The sequence below is a fragment of the Solea senegalensis genome, linkage group LG21 (genome assembly GCF_019176455.1).
Source record: "Solea senegalensis isolate Sse05_10M linkage group LG21, IFAPA_SoseM_1, whole genome shotgun sequence".
In the NCBI taxonomy this organism is placed as follows: Eukaryota; Metazoa; Chordata; class Actinopteri; order Pleuronectiformes; family Soleidae; genus Solea; species Solea senegalensis.
In genome coordinates this window covers 15,947,929-15,966,054 of record NC_058040.1, presented here as the reverse complement: position 1 = coordinate 15,966,054, position 18,126 = coordinate 15,947,929, and the positions used below count along the sequence as shown (strand labels likewise).

Below are 18,126 nucleotides of genomic sequence, written 5' to 3'. Positions count from 1 at the left end.
CTCATTTATCTGAACCGTGGTTTCCACTGCGTCCTCGTTCTTTCCGGCGAGTCACGCTCAAGTCTCGATCGAAGGCTGAGACACCGATGACGAGTTGTGCTCCACTTGGTCGGGGTTTTGTCTACCCGTGCCACTCCAGCATGCCGTAATCTCTCTGCGATACTTTCGTCTGTTTTTGAAGATGCTCGCTGAACGTACGAGCATGTTCTTTGCACAAAAACGGAAACAATCCTTTGGCTCCATTACCATTTGCTGTCTTACAGGAATCTCTCCATCAAACTGTTCCACACCTCACCGTACGTGAAACACCATCAAACATCTTGATGTCGGTCTGGTTTGGTTTGACTCAACAACACAAAAGACGACTGAAGATGTGACCTATAAACACACACACACACACAGGATGTCCATATAAGGAGTTGTAATTATACGTTAAACATATAAACGTGATGTTTTTCGGCTGAAGCTTGAAAACGCTCAAACATTTGACGCATTCGACAAAGCAAAGCAACAGATCCGTAATGAAGTTAGTTTGACATAAAGGTGCTAAAGGGTTTAATTAAAGTGTAAAATCATTAAGGTTTTTTTAACGACTTTGCCAGAATCCATACGCTCCAGCTACTCTTCTTTCTTCTGTTTGGAGGATGCATCACTCACGGCCCTCAATTGTCCCGAGAAGCCAAAGGTTCGGCGGTTTTCTGGACGGATGAGCGCGAGCTGAAGTCTAATCTGTCCTCTGCTGAGGGACAGACGCAGAGCACAGGGAAATGTCAGGGGAGCTGAGATATGAGCGGCAGCAGAGAGACGGGACGGGTGGTCCACATTCTGCAGAGACAAAGACAAACAACACGCGTCGGATGATTGAGCCGCTGTAAATGCTGCCGTGATGGGAGATGTGTTAGGACGACTCCACAGGGATTCACAGCTGCTTACACTCGTGATACTTTGAGACAGACACGGAGTGAGTGAGGCTGGAGACGCCGCCAAACACTGACCGGGCCACGCGAGGACAGAGTCCTTCAGGAGTCTGAAAACCTGGTGTAAGCAGCGTGTTTGCTGTGAACGATCGATAACTGTGAGGATATCAGAGGAATGTTCCACTGTCAGCACCTGAGCTGAGCGATTCCACCGAACATCAACCTTTGGACCCGTTTCACATCCACACTCACTCACCGCCGCCTGCGATCATCCCTCAAATTTCTGGCAATTACCAACAAAAAAAATCAATGGAGCCGTCGTTCGTCTTTTAATGTCAGTGAGTGTGTGTGTGTGTGACCACCGCAGCGAAGTCAGCGGCAGACAAAAACACCACAAAACACACAAAAGTCAAATAAGCAGACAAGACAAAAGACGAAAGCGTTGTTTCTCTTTCTGCTCGGCTGCTTTGTAAATGATCGTGTAAACAAAAGAGCGTCTCCAAATATGCAAATTAAAGAGACGAATCATATCTGCTCTGTTTGTTTTCTTTTTCTTTGAGGTTTACGTCTCGTAAACATCTCCAGGACTAGTATTCACTGATCACTGATTATTCCAGTGGACTTCAGACTTCAGAACCTCAGTTAACTTCGCACTAAACGTTGGTGAAAATGGATGAAAATTGGCAAACCTCAAGCCTCCTAAGGTGAAAACCCCGGTAGGACTAAGTCAATAATGTCGCAGCCCAAGACGAACAAAAAAGTCTACCGGCACCATGGCCTCAACTCAACAGGACGTCAATGAAGAACATAAAAACGTGTCAATATGTACTTTTTCAATGCTGCGCGTCATTTACTCTGTTTGAAAACTTGACGACGTGTACATGCAGTCACAGTCAGACAAGTTGTTAATTATAACGAGACAAAAACGTGCGTCGAAGAAGCCGATAATGGCTGACGATGCACAAAAATGTATGTTTTGTATGAATTCAGCAAAGGACCATTGAATTAATGTTGTCCCATTTCAGTCATATAGTTAGTTAGTTAGTTGGTTAGTTGGTTTAACATCTCTTCACCATTTTCCTGACTGACTGGACTATTGACTCTATACTGCCCCCACAGTTTCCAGTGGTATTGCTCCATTTTGTCGGTAATTGCGAGCTCTGCTGTGACGTATGAAATGAGCTGCTTGTGTGATCTTCTAAAGGACGTTGACGGTTCTCTGCAGCCTCTTGTTGTTTTTTCCTCCTCGTATTAAGTCGACATTTTTCCTTTCACGGCGTCATTGATCTGAGCTTTACTCGCAAAGCGCCGCTGCCACCGGTTGTTGTTGTTGTTTAATTGCCCAGAATGCCGTGCTGCGACGGCGCCTCTGGTGCGAGGCGGCGATTGATCCCGACCAAGTGCTCGTGACTCTGCAACCGGGGCCTCGACTCCGCTCAAGTGTGGAGGTGTAATAAGGCCGAGGAGGTGCGGCAGCAGCAGAAGCAGCGAATAAGTGATGGGGAAAGAACAATCTGTCGTGAGCCATTAGAAAAACACAGACATTATTAGAGGGAGAGGAGCAGATTCCTTCCTCTGTAATTAATAGGCTGGCTTTGAATGCTGTTTCCAGGGTCATAAAACTTAATCAGCGCGTAATTAGAGTCACATTCAGAGTTATATTCATTTGTCAAAGCAACAGGTGCAATAACCTGACTCCATTAACTGCTGCTGCTGAAACACCGAGGCTTAAATATAATCTGGGCTCCACACAGAGACGCTTGTTTAATAAAGTATCACCGGGTATTTTCTGCTCTGTGTACGTATTATTTGTGTGTAAAAACAAGCCGATGTCATCACCATCGTCCTCGCACTAGACGCTGAATAAAAATATATTCTCAACAGCCTGAGTATGTGACTACAGTGTCCTCTGGCCTGTTACATAAGTCATGAAGCTCTCTGTCGCCATGGCAACTAATGCATGTTTCTCACAGCGGGAAAACACAAGTGTCAAGAAGTGCTTTTTTTTTTATCCAACAAATACACACAAAACCACCACAATAATGTATTATTATTAATATTAGTATTAGTAGTAGATGACCTGCATGTTCCCGTGTGTGGGATTTTCATCATTTCTGTTACAAAACACACACAGAATTTTATTTCATTATTTAAAAAAAGAAAGGCCCTCAACTGCACTTCACCTCTCACTCAAACAACTCTCTCAAACAAGACTTTCTCTGTAATATTTTACTTTAATGTATTAAAAATAATAATAAGAATGAAGAAATAAAAGCATTCACTTCCCAAACCCAGGAAAGGTAGAAGATTGTTTTAGCTTCGTGGGGGGCGTGCCTATGTTCCCTCATTTCTACTACTTTCTAAAAAAACAACACACATTTGTTCCTATGGACAAAAATGTCCAATTAAAAACCTTTGAAAATAAATTTTTTTTGATACCACATCTATCTTAGCATAAACCAATTCATTACCTTACATTAAGATTTCATGTTGGACTACTAGCATTCAATTTTGAATTTTTATATTTGTCCACCAGGTGGCCCACTTTTTTTTGCCTTTTATGTCCAATATCTGTCCTGACTCATTTAAAGTGGAAAAAAATATTAATATATAATATTTCTACAGCAGTCTTTGGGGAACAAATTAGCCAGTATTTTAAGATTTGAGGACAGACAGCAGCACATTCAGTATTTATTACACAGTGCAACAGTAACATTTTACAGAGTTATGTAGAATGTATAAAATATTTATTCAAGAGGAAAAATAAATTGCTAAAATGTCAAAATATACAGCGGAACATTCACAGCACTCCACGTGGTTCAAAGTGAATTTTAAAGCACACGTTTGATTTCATCAGAAGTGACGGCGACAGGAAGAAGGACACGAGTGTTTGTGTCTTTTTAGTTAGCGTTCACTTCACAACCTCGCGTCAAAGTTTCCCCGGGAAACGCTGAACTGCAGCTCCGAGGTTTTCCTCGCGCACCGCGACAAAATCCATACGAAGCAGAATAAATGGACGCGTTTTATTTCACAAACAGCTCGTAATCTGTCTTTGAACGCCACGCGTCTCTCGTCTCTGATGACAGAGTGTGTGAGCGGGGCTTGTTAGCGTTGATTGATAGTTCAATTCAAATCAATTCAATTTTATTTGTATAGCGCCAAATCATAACACACATTATCTCAAGGCACTGTACATAGACAACATCAAGGAGAGCAGAGAAACACAACAGTTCACACAATGAGCAAACACTAGGCATCAGTGGAGAGAAAAAACTCCCTCTTAACAGGAAGAAATCTCTGACAGAACCAGACTCAGAGATGTGCGGTCATCTGTTGGGGTGAAAGGAAAATGGGGGACAGTGGAGAGGTGGGGGACAGAAAATGGGGGGAGAGAAAGGACAAGAGGGAGATGAGGTAGAGACAGAAGAGAGAGAGAGACCAGGAGCAGATACACAACAACTGTATCAGGTTACAAGTCGACTTTTTAATTATAAAACAATAATAATGGTGATGATATGAGTAGCCTCGAAAACTGGATCTGGATCCTACAACCTGCAAGATGAGAATACAGAGAGAGAGAGAGGGAAGGAAGGAAAGACACAAACTAGGGAGAGAAAGAGACAAGGTTATAAAAAGACATATAAAAATCATAATCAAATGCTGAGTGTGAGAGAGTGAATGTGCGTTCACCACAGGAAAATCCCCCAGCAGTTTAGTTCTATAGCAGCATAACTAAGAGATGGTCCAGGTTTCCCTGAACCAGCTCTTACTATAAGCTTTATCAAAAAGGAAAGTTTTAAGTCTAACATTAAATACAGAGAGAGGCTCCGCCTCCCGAACTGTCATTGGAAGCTGGTTCCACAGGAAAGGAGGAGCCTGGTAACTTACAGACTCTGGGAACCACAAGTAAACCTGTATTTTGTGACCTAAGTGGTCTGTTAGGGTGATAAGGTAAGACTAGGTCTTTCAGGTATGAAGGGGCGTGACCATTAAGTGCTTTGTACGCGAGGAGGAGGATTTTAAATTGAACTCTAAACTGTAGTATAGTGAGTAACTACTATATCAACTTTGATATTGTGTCCTTGGCTGCTTTAATGGCCTCTGAGCTGTGGGTGGAGCTGATGCAGGTGACCGACCTGGTGTCCAGTCTTTGGAAAACTCCCAAGAAAATGTTTTCAAACTGGCGAGAGGGAGCAGAGACACGAGGATGACGTGACATTTAGGGTCTTTTTCTAAAAACGCTCGACCGTACATCAACTCTTTAAATGCCACACAAAAGAATTCATGACATCAGCGTTTAAGTGCCGCTTCCTCTTCAGGGTAGGAAGTGATTTAAGTTCGGCCGTTAAAGTGAATATTCATTTTCTTTACCTTTTAATGTGTCGTAACATTTTCTCCAACAAAGGTGGGATTGTTGGCGCTGCATTTGTGTCATAATTAATAGATCTTTTATCACATATTGTGGTGATTAATCGGCGTAGAGGTGGTTAACCCTTTTACACCTAAGATTATTTTAACCATAAAAGGTCAGTGAATGTCCTGTGAGTTAAGTGCTTTTGCCCATTTTACCAGAATAACTTTCAATATCTGGCAGTTATTTAGATCTGCTAAAATGAAAATGCTAATTTCAGGATCACAATCAAATGTTGTTGAGGATGTGAGGATGGATCATGACCATTTCCTGGTGAGGAACGGGATTAGGATTAACCTGGTAGGTTTCGGGAATATACAAGAACAAATATATTTTGTTCTTCAGCATCGTAACATCATTTGCGTAAGAACACACCAGTGTCTCTGAGGCTTTCCATGATTTTATGAAACAATAGATGGTGAAAAACAGTGATCTCTCATAAGTTCGGAACAAACGTCTTTTTTTTTTTACCAGAATAACTTTCAATATTCAGTTATTTACAATTTACTGCCATTTAAAATGAAGAAAAACTGTGTTAAATTTGAAATTTGAACAGTATAAAACACATTTTTTTTGTAAAACAGTAGATTTTAAAATTCATGAAAAACAATAATTATTATATTGTAGCATTAAAAATATCATTTAGAAACACAAAAAAAGGATTTCAATAATCACCAGTGATGTTAATTTACTGTTCAGACTCACAGATGAACGATCCAGACGGTGCTTTAGCTTCACGAGGTTTCTCTGCTCCGCTCGGCCCCGGGGACGTGACCTCGTCGCGGGGGTGCGTTCACTGTGTGGATGAAGTCATTATTCTGTGCTTCAGTCTCCTGATAGAATGAGAAATGACTCATAAATCACATAATTCAACAGCTCTGCTCCTGAACCTGTCGCTCACTTTAATCTCTGTGTAATTATTCCTGCACACATTTCATCTGTGACACCACTTCTCTGCCCCGTGATCCGCTCCGTCTTGATCCCCGTCGCATGCATGCGTCACATGACAGGCTCTGCCCGCCCCGCCCTCGCCGTCTTGCTCGGCCCCTCCCACCACGCCTCTCTGTTGTTCCCTCCCCCCCGCGCAGGTGGGCGACCAGATCCTGGAGGTGAACGGCTGCAGCTTCCTGAGCGTGCCGCACGACGACGCCGTCCGCGTGCTGAAGTCGTCGCGGCACCTGATGATGACGGTGAAGGACGTGGGGCGGGTGCCGCACGCCAGGACGGTGGTCGGCGAGACCAAGTGGATCGCCAGCTCGCAGATCGCCGAGAGCTCGGCCAACAGCAGCGTGGAGGGGTGAGTTTTTACTGTGGAAAACTGTGTTTTTTGCCTCTTAGCATCGTCACATCATCTGCATAAAAACACACCAGCGTTTCCTCGTAACGTCACAAACGTAAATACGTTCCTGTACCAAATTTAAAACACACACGTTCACATCAACATGATATTGTAAAGTACTGGAGGTGCAGCGTCAACAACCGTCGCGTAATTACGATAACGCAAAGTGCGCAAACGTGTCGTCTGCGATACGCTCGCTGTTAAAGGGTTAAATAAAGTGTTTTTTTGCATATACACACAGTGGCACAGGGGCTCGAATTGTTGCCTCACAGTACATCTGAACATTTTCTAACAAGGTTCACAAAGGAGAACTACAGTAATACGTGTTTAAATTACACGTTTGAGACACTTTACCAAACGTCACATTCACTATATAAGATTGTTTTTATATATACGAGTACAACATTTCCTGCGGTTCATAAAAACAGAGAGAGAGTTTCCTGTTTTGTGTGAGACGAGGCTGCAATAATGAAATCTGGCACAAGAGTCGAGTCTCAGATTTGAGAGCAACGGAGCGGAAAACCAGACTTCAGGGCGATAATGACGAGAAGTCTGCAGAATTACTGTACGTCGTCCTCTGCTCTAAAGATGACTCGGCAGTTTTTTTAAACCACAGTGAGTGGACACCTGTCTCAGCGAGGACACCTGAGTGACCTGAGTGAAAATCAAGTCTAACAAATTCACTGCAGCTGTGTGCGTGCGTGATTTCTTCATTTCTTCACATGGCGTTTGAAATGTGCTGGAGGTTGTGTCGCAATTTGGATTCAAACTGGTGACCTTCACTCTGTGAGGCAACAATTGTAGCCACTGTGCCGCTGCGTGCGTATGCAAAAAAACACTAAAATGTGTCGTTTGTTGAGTAACTTAAACCTTTATTATTTTTAAACGTATATACAGAGGTTATAATAATGTGTCTCATATACTTTTCTTCAGCACAAACTACAGGCAACATTTTCACCAACTCTACAAACAAACAAACCAAAATTCTTTAAAATCAGGTTGAATTTGTGAGATTTGGAAAAACGTCACCCGTTTTTGTGAACAAAATAACGCGATATTAAATGTATATAACTTACCAACCATAACTGATGTGTGCCGCGTGAACACTGAGGGTTAAAACCTCAGTGTCAGCGTTTCTTCACAACGTCGTCGTGTAAATTAAAACTCTTCTCTGCGTCAGATTTGATTGATGAAGAGTCCTCTGTTCAAACTCCGCCCCCGTGGCCAAAACATCAGCATTATCCTGAGAGCGAGCCCCGTGTCTGCGATCCATATACATTTGCATGGTGTCATTTTTCTTCTGTCTCACTTACGCCACACGTTCATTTTTAATATCATGACTCAGCAAAGTTCAGCCAAAGAAATGTCACAGACTTCCAGAGTTCTTCTCCAGAGCAAAGCGAGCGGACTGAATCACGCAGAGTTTACCGGGCCGTCGCAGGTGGAAGAGCGGCTCTTTTTTTTTTAAAATTGTGATTAACTTTTAATTCCATATTTGAATTCTCCATCATTCCTCTGCTCCCTGAAGGCAGCAGCAGTGTTCTTAGTCGTCTGTTGAGACCTCATTAGTTTTTTTCTGAGGGTAAAGTCACATAAACTGTAGCACTGACACATATTTGAAGCCTCTGTGGTGTATTTAGAGTAAAAGACCGTGGCCTGCATTTCAATGTCTGCGCCTTCATTTCATTAAAACGCCTCTCGCACTCTCTCTTCTGGAAGAAGAAGAAGAAGAAGAAGAAGAAGAAGAAATTTCACAGTTTCTTGTAAAAATTCCAGCAGTTTAGTTTCTGCCGCGTCATGAAAAGACGAAACCAAAGATCCGGAACAGAAACAATCTGTGAACGTGTGCCACGCTGCGTTTATGAGCCTGCGATTACAGAGGATTACATTTGAGATGAAACGCTGCCTGTCGAGATGTTACAGACCCTCTTTTTCACTCAAAGAAACACTCACATATGAAAGATTCTGCGTGTCTTACAGTAGCCGGCGACATTTCTGTGATGTCACAGGTCAAACACAGGTCATATAATAAAGAAACGTACAGCAAATCACAGCAAATCTTACGTTTCATTTTACATTTTCCGTGTTTTCTTCCGTGTTTCTGCAGCTTCCCAGAAGAACAAGGAGCATCTGCAGCAGGAAAGGTGAGATTCATTGTTTTATCCTGGGATATAATCTTCTGTGCTGGGATATAATCTCCTGTCCTGGGATATAATCTTCTGTGCTGGGATATAATCTTCTGTGCTGGGATATAATCTTCTGTCCTGGGATATAATCTTCTGTCCGGTCTTCTGTGCTGGGATATAATCTTCTGTGCTGGGATATAATCTCCTGTTCTGGGATATAATCTCCTGTGCTGGGATATAATCTTCTGTGCTGGGATATAATCTATAATCTTCTGTCTGGTCGTTGTAAAAATGTGAATCTGTCTCAAACGTATGGGCTGAAATATGTGCCACCACAAACTGAATCTTTTATATTTGAATTGATATTGTTTAAAGGAAGGAGGAGCAATCGAGCGCAGATACACAGGTCTCCTCTGCAGCCAATCAGCACCAAACTGTGCCGTATCAGCACTCGATTGCTCTTCCTTTACTAGAACCCAGATGTCTGTCACAGTAAATTGAAATTGAATTTTGAGAACTGAATTTGAAAATACATAGAATTTTTCCAATGCAATTTTTTCAAATGAAACCATACACATTCAAATATAATGATTTTTTAATGCAATTATTCAAGTTTAGCAACTGAAATTCAAATAAAAGTGATTGAAATCCAGTTTCTGGTGGCACATATTTCAGCCCGTACAAATGTGTTTTCCAGGCCACCGTAAAAAGAACCTTCCTTTAAAACTTTTGCCACAAATTTGGAAGCTTCTAAAATGTCTCGGTCTGCTGAAGCGTTCGTTTGGACACCAACAGCGCTTTGTTGTGTCCACACAGTGGACGTGTGTCTCATACAACCAAATAATCCAGAAGGTTTTTTGACTGACTTGGGTTCATGCAGCGTTTCCAAACACAAGCCAGCGGCTCATCCAGACTCCAACTGTCTTCACTGTTTACCTTCATTGTCTTCACGGCTGACTTTGACAGTGACTTTGAAAATGCAGGAGAGGAGCGGGTCAGGGTGGAGGAATGAGGAGGAGGAGGAGGAGGAGGAGGAAGAGCTTCATTACTGATACTCAGTCTGACAGTCGTAGCCTGACTGAAGGTGGGGGCGGCGTGTCATGTGTAATGTAAAAGAGTGAATACAGATGAATGTGGGAGGTATTTTGAGACCAAAGGGAATCACGATTGCTTTGAATTGAATTCATCGGCGTAGTTTAGCATAAGCGTTGGTGTCTGTGATTACTGCCCTTTTTTGTCAAAGGTGCCCTTTTCACACACAGAGACTTAAGATGGATGGTGTCAGAGCTACTTCTGTCTAATCTGGAGCTCTAAAGAAAAAAGAAAAGCCAGCATCAATAAGATTCACCGTATTTGGCCGCATTCCATTTCTATCTAACCCACCAAACCAACATACAGTTTGTCTGCGTTCCAATCTGATAAAGATGAGTCATTTATCTGAGTCTCCGAACTTCTGCTTAAGTTTGGGTAACAGTAACAAGTGCAGGAAAACTGGCATGAAATAAAACGCTGTCAATTCCAGAAATGTTTTTTTGCACGTTCTCAGCAGAATTTTGCGAGCGTAATCAGCAAATATTAGCAGAATTTGTCACCAAACCATGTGATTTTGTTGACAGATTCACAGTTTGCACTCTGAAAGAGCGCTAACCAACACAAACCATCTAGCTATTATGTTTCTCGTGTCTGACGCTGAACCTAAACCTAAACCTAGTCCAGTGTCGTTAAACTTTATTGGTCCTAATTTCCCTGATTTTAGTCAGATGTTAACTTCTATACTAGATTAGATTAGAGACTAGATTGCTTGTTAGCAAACCTTGCTATAATGCTAACATGAAACCAACCAAATATAGATAATCTGTTTTTAAGTGTGAGATAACACATCATTTGATTATTAAATGGACTAGATTAGCTTGCTAGGTAGCAAACCTTGCCAAAATGCTAACATTAACCAACCATATATAGTTAAGGTGTGTTATGTATGAAATATCTCATCATTTGATTATTAAATGGACTAGATTAGCTTGATATAATGCTAACATCAACCAACCAATTATGGTAATAGTGTTTACGTGAAAATATCACATCATTTGATTATTGAATGGACTAGATTAGCTTGATATAATGCTAACATTAACAAACCATATATAGTTAAGGTGTGTTATGTATGAAATATCACATAATTTGATTATTGAATGGACTAGATTAGCTTGATATAATGCTAACATTAACCAACCAATTATGGTAATAGTGTTTACGTGAAAATATCACAACATTTGATTATTAAATGGACTAGATTATCTAGATATAATGCTAACATTAACCAACTAATTATGGTAATAGTGTTTACGTGAAAATATCACATCATTTGATTATTGAATGGACTAGATTAGCTTGATATAATGCTAACTTTAACCAACCAATTATGGTAATAGTGTTTACGGAAAATATCACAACATTTGATTATTAAATGGACTAGATTAGCTTGATATAATGCTAACATTAACCAACATGGTAATAGAGTTTAGAAAATATCACATCATTTGATTATTGAATGGACTAGATTAGCTTGATATAATGCTAACATTAACAAACCATATATAGTTAAGGTGTGTTATGTATGAAATATCACATAATTTGATTATTGAATGGACTAGATTAGCTTGATATAATGCTAACATTAACCAACCAATTATGGTAATAGTGTTTACGTGAAAATATCACAACATTTGATTATTAAATGGACTAGATTAGCTTGATATAATGCTAACATTAACCAACTAATTATGGTAATAGTGTTTACGTGAAAATATCACAACATTTGATTATTGAATGGACTAGATTAGCTTGATATAATGCTAACATTAACCAACCCATGTCTGAAACTTTCCGAGGCAAATTGAAACACAATATTAGCTGAATGAGAATGAACAGAGAGAACAGACTGTTGTAAAGTGTCCTTGAGTGACCTGAAAGGCGCTTTTAAATTAAATGTATTTTTATTTATTATTATTATTGTTAGCTCCAAAGAGTCTTCGTCTGTCTGTTAATCACATAAATGTCCAACAATTTGTTTGACAGGCTTGAAACAAACTTGGCAGATGACTTAGTGAGGACACCAGTGTGTGTGTGAGTAGAGATATTGGTCGAAATGTGACAGATACATACTGTATAACTGTCTATGACTAAACAACAGTGCTGATGTAATTATTCAACTATGTCATTGTTTGTGATCGTCATCATATCAATATTTATATTTATGTTCCATGTAAAAATGAAAAAGGAAGTTTTGTTGTGTAATGGTAACAGTGGCCGTTCAAACACAGAATACTCCAACAACAGCCACATTTGATTTATTTTGTATAGCGGTTACTGCACTGGTTCAGTCAAAGTGGGTCAGGACTTGAGGGCAGAACGACTGCAAAAACACTGCAGACAAAGCTGTTTTCACTTCTGTCAAGAAAAGTTGTGACGCTTTCCACAGAATGCAGTAAAAAAAAGTACGAAATCTGTCATTCGCTGAATCATTTGAACCTTAAATTGAAAGATTTCACACTTTTCACTGACAAAGTTAACAGAAACATACAGGATGTTGAGCTACAGCCAACACGACCGCACATAAATAACATACAATTTCAAAATATTAGTCTGGTTTCACGTGAAATTCTGTCAATTCTGTAAAGTCGAGGACTTTGTGTTTATCAGAGGTGGACGCTACACTGAGTCCAGTCGTAACTCAGCCGTGAAAGTCACTGCTCTTCGTCCGCCGGCCGTCAAAGACAAAATATCTTTGGAGAGCATTTGGACGATGCTTTCATTTTTCCGGTCTTTATGTCATAAAACTACTTTGTTATTGGTGCGTCTTCCACAGCATGAATAATAATGTGATCTGTGTGTGTCTCCTGGCTCGCGGTGCTCGTGTGTGTGTGTGGAAACACAACTCTGCTCTGCAACAGCCTCCACTATTCAGCCAGGACAATTTATGACCACTTCATCCTCTCCAGGGATTTACTGGACACTCCCCCCCCCACACACACACCCACACAATCCAGTCTCTTATCTAGTGTGTGCCGATAAATAATGCAAGTCCAGCTCTTTGTGATGAACTGTGAGCGGGGACACATGGCAACAGTCGAGCTGGGACTGTGGCCTGAGCCTGTAAAGAATAGAGTTGGCGTCTGCAGGATAAATCACTGCCCAATTTATCGAAGTGACACAAACTTAGCAAACGAGGCAGCAGAAGACCAGCAGCTCCAGCGTCCGCACCAGCTTAAATGGCTGTTTTTCTCAATGGACTTTGGTGTGGGAGAGTGAGCGGTTTACAGAAACCTCTAATGCCGTTTAGGCTGCATTCACTCCAGCGCCTTCTTCATCGAACCCTCGAAAGTCTGGGTTCGCTTCAAGCTAGCCACATCTTTGAAGCTGGTTACAACGCAGGGCATTGTGGGTAAACACAACCAAAATATACGCACGTGTAGAACGATAGCTGGGAGAAATGGCTGAGACCATTGTTGCAAAAACAATTTGATGCAGCTCCATGTTTTTGCTCTTGTGTGCAGGAAACAGAAGTTCTTCTTGTTCGTTGTTTGTCTCGTCTTCTCTTTCAGTAATTCTTGATGCAGCGCCGCCTCAGGCGAGGAGCGGAATATGTCATTCAATAGATGTCGTACCGAGTCTGGCGTAGACTATCAGGTGTGAAAACGACCTTAATGACAAAGTATAGGACCGAAAACTATGGGCCCTGGTACACTTCTGCACACACCACGAGCAGACGCAGCGCACACCATGCGCCTGACATGAATTGTGTCATCAACGTTCAGATTTTGGAACCGTGTGCAAAGAGCTTGTTGGGTGCTGCGTGAACCGAACTCCCGCCCCACCAGTAGGTGGAGTATAAGCGCCGCTCACCGAGCAGAAAAAACATTTAAACAACAGAAGAAGTCGTCGCCAAGGAGAGTCACCCGACCCTCAACCTGGCTGACGTCCTGACTCACCTGCCCGATGTGAGCCGCTCAAACCAGACGTGTCCAAGGGAGCTGTAGCATCGCTCTCTTCTTCTTTGGTAGGAATGCGTCCAGACTTGTACCGCCACCCGATGGTGTAGTACAGGACCAAACCAGGGTCCATGATATGTGATGCGCACTGCAGTGCACACGTAATTATACCACGGTTACAGTATGAGTTGAGCCTTTTCGTTGAGTGGCTAAAACTAATATTACAATAAATTGACAATAAGGGGAAGAATCTTGAACTCTATAACTCACATTCCACAATGACACAGAATGACATTTATACGCCTGTTCTCTTGTACTACAGCAGCTCTATCAGACACAGTTGTGCTCCCAAAAAAAATTAAAACCTCAAAGTGTACAAGCTCAGAATAGACCAAAAACAACAAAAGTACACACAGCTGAAAAATCCAGCTGTGTGTGGGAGAGAGAGGGAGAGAGGCGTTAGGTGAGGAGGAGGAGGGGAGGAGGAGGACACAGATCCTCTGTTTCACACAGCAAACCTCACACAGCGACTAAATCATGTCGTCGGCATATATATGAATCCTTCATAGAGTGATTTACCAGCCACTGTTTAAACAAGCAAACAGCTTTGTGCTTGTCTCATAATTTCTGCTTCCACGCCCCACACACACACACACACACACTGTCCTCCCTCCGTCCATCACAAAGGCCAAATCCGACCACTAAGCTAATTAATTAAGAATAGGTCACACAGCGATTCCCAATCGTTAATTTCACTCTGACCCCGTTCACTTCCACATATGCTACAAAGCACACGGGTAAATATTGCTTTTGTGCGGCAAACACAATTTGTTTATCGCCGCCTGCAGCCGTTTCCAGTTTCCCTCGGCAGTCGGTAAACATCTCGTGGACAGCGGAAACACGACCACATGACAACGTAAATTTTGCAACAGTGCACACGTACTGTAAGACACTGAAATGTTCTCGCTGAAACCTGAAGGCGTTTAAAGATAAAATAAGAACAGCAGGTGGTTAGAATTGCAAGCTGAATGTTTCCACATTTATCATCGATATAAAGCTTTTAACTTTGGGAAATGATGGTGTGCAAAGCTGGCAAGTGTAGTTCTCTGAGCAGCAGCAGCAGCAGCAGCAGCAAAGACAGTTTTTGGCCGCCTGCCCGCGGACGTCCAGGACTTATGATTCATTCAGAGCAACAAAACAAACTAATGATTTGCTGTGCTGGATTCTCGCTGCTGGAAAATAGGCTTTAATGTAAAATCCACTGTTTTGAGTGAGATGATTAAAACTCTGAAATGTAAAAACATCAGATTATTTACTGGAGGGCGACACTGCAGAGAAATCTTTTCTTTATTCTGTTATTCGTGCATCATTTAGTCAGCGCTGGAATCCAGAACCGGTGATATTCTGATCCCACTGGATCTCAAGCTCCATTTATTCTCTGCTGCTCGACAAAACTGAAAGGGTCGCGAAAGGTTTTCGGTAGTCTCCATGGTAACGGAACACTATCCTCCAGCGGGCACATGAAGTTTCATTCCACCCTCCTGTCTGGTACAGTGTGTGCTTTAGTCAGCATGTTTATGGATTTCATGAAGTTACTGACTTAAACTGCAGAGGAACAGATTTTAAACATTTTCAGGTCGGGTGTTTGGTCGACTGAGCCGAGCAAGAGCGCAACGAGGAGGACGTGTTCGGGTCCAATTCCATCGTGTGTCAAAATTTCAATGCTGTACGTGACATTAGGAAAGTTCTTCATGCGTGGATCAAGAGAATCAGGAATGTGTCGACACTTTTATCTGTCGGAACTACGGCACTTCTTCAAGTGTTGAGCAGCACTTTAGCAAGTTAGCCTCTAGTGCTGCTTTTGACACCTGTGACCATCCATCTTCTACCGCTTTATCCTCCACATGAGGGACCCAGGTCATGAACCCGGGTCTTCTTGCTGCGAAGGCTAAAGAGTGCTAACCACTACACCAACCGTGCGGCCCCAGTTTTGACCACAACCCATTTTGCCCATTTTGACCAAACATGAGGATCAAGATAGTGGCACTTCTGGCAATGATGTGGCACTACTAGCTTTCAAATGTGACCTGATTATCCTTAAACAAATGTGGGTCTTTTTTGGCAAATATGTGGATTCGCACGGCCAAATCATTCATCCCATTTGGTTTGTTGGCCAAATGAAAATGATGAAAGTGAGGAAAGTGGGCCAAATCTGGGCTGTGAAAATCTTTTGTTGTTGGTGGTGGCACTGACTTACTTAACCTTTTATAGATGTGATTTTTATCCTGTGGGGTTCCTCAAGGTTCTATCCGAGGCCCGATTCTGTTGTCTGTCAACCTGCTGCTCATGCTATAAAGAAACTAGTTCAGATTCCGTTGTCTTCTGCTTATCCGGGCTCCGGGTCAGGGGGGCAGCAGCCTTAGCAAGGAAGCCTTGGAAGCCTTGGCCTGGGCAGTCCTCTCCCCAGCCACTTCTTCCAAGGCGTTCCCAGCCCAGCTGAGAGATGTAATCTCTCCAGCATGGGTCAGGCCCAGGGACTCCTTTCTGAAGGACATGCCTGAAACAGGCGTCCAGGAAGCGTCCTAACCAGATGCCTGAATTAAGCAGATAACTTGGTTGGAGTCAACACCAGATCAAGAGCTGGACTACCTATTTCTCACTGCTGACTGGACGCTCACATCCTGTGTACTCTTAGTGCCATCTGCTGTGGAGAAAAACATGAAAAATAGAAGCAGATGAAGCTCAGCTCTTAGTTATTACAGTAATCATTGTTCCACCTGATAAAGTCCACAAAAAACCCATCTGTCCTCCACACACACACACACACAGAGAGAGAGATAAAGCATAGAGAGGTTTTCGAGATAGTGATAAGAAGTGGATTATCTGTCCTATACTGCGATAAGAAGTCTCTCCGTTTCATTTGTGTGCGTCGTGTGCAGAACGAGACGCTGAGGCTGAACCTCATCATCAAACGAATGATGAGATCTGACTCAACCACTTCAGCACTTGTAACTTTTTATGGTTATTTTTATCCAAGACTCTTATTTCTGAACCTAATGGAGCACAGGTTTGTCTCATAATAGTAACTTTTAATAACAAGTGTTCCAAATGAGGAGGTGACATACCGGCTGCTTTACAGCGGCTGACATCCGTAACGCTGCGCTACTGTCTCCCTGTTCCTCAGCACACGAGTCTCTGTTGAGGAGAAACTTCCTGGCACTGAAGTGAAGTCAAAAAGAAATCCAAAGATCGCGAGGGCAAAAGGGTAACGAGACAAACTGACATGGAAACACGGGGAGCAGGGAAACTGATGCACCAGGGGACGGAACAAGACTCGGGTGATGCTTGAAGATAAAGGTGAAACAAAGGTGAGGGACAGACGAAGAAGAAGAGTTTGGGGACAAAATACAGGAAGGAAACCAAGCCAAAACTCATAATATCGCAGATATCCAGATCTGTGTTTGAGGTTGACCACAATCAGGAGGTTCTCTATGAAAGTTTTTATGCTGCTTCTTTCTTTTAGGCTGCAAAAGTAGCTCCAGACTTTTTCTGGCACTTTTCCTAAAAAAGGGATAATGTCAGAGTGAACCTCTGGGACACGGCGAGAAGAAGTGTCCACCACCTCGTGTGACCTGATGCGGACCTTTTTAAAATTCGATCCAGATCTGTCCCTGAGTCCATGGGTGACACAAAAACTGCTCTGCAAACACAAAGTGCCGGGACGTGAGAAAACAAGGGAGACGTCACTTTAACAAGAAAGTACACAAAGAGAGTCTGAAGTGGCCGTGTGTCTGAAGAGGCTGGTTCACTGCAGCACCGCCTCCGGAGTCCGGACGCAAACACCATGGAAATGATTTGGGCAGAAAGTCAAAGTCGAGCAAAAACACAAGAACAACACATTTGTGCAAATATTTGATATTTGAGAACATCACACGTGTCCATGTGCTGCACAGCGTGACCCTCGTGTTCCACTCAAAGTTTATTTCAGCTTTTTTATTTGCTTTGTTAAATGAAGTGGAGCTGTGTCGGAGAGAAAACCCCGCGACACTAACAAGTCGCAGTGCTGCTTTATCTGACTCGCCCTCTATCGACTGCTGTTGTTGTTCAGGAGCTACAGTAGCTGCTTATCTTTTTGATAAACTCGGACACACGGGCCAGAGAACGGCCTCAGAGATGGACGGGGTCCAAAGCTCTGGACCGGCGTCTCCTCAGTGTCCTCTGCAGGAGAACGTGTGTGTTCCACTCCTGTTGACTGACGTCCGACGTCGTTACCTCGCCCTCGAGTGTCCATCTGTCCTCTGATATTGTGATGTGACAGTGAGGGACAGGCGTGAGGGACAGT

The 18,126-nt window shown here is 42.5% G+C and overlaps 1 protein-coding gene across 2 annotated transcripts in view; it reads left to right on the top strand.

Moving 5' to 3' along the window:
• The window catches only part of whrna (whirlin a), a 98,939-nt gene that overhangs the window by 54,281 nt on the left and 26,532 nt on the right, over positions 1-18,126 (top strand). For both annotated transcript variants that reach the window (XM_044011958.1, XM_044011959.1), the window contains exons 5-6: positions 6,417-6,625; positions 8,775-8,811. In XM_044011958.1, the coding sequence (XP_043867893.1) occupies positions 6,417-6,625; positions 8,775-8,811 (246 nt within the window). The remainder of the gene's footprint in view (positions 1-6,416; positions 6,626-8,774; positions 8,812-18,126) is intronic.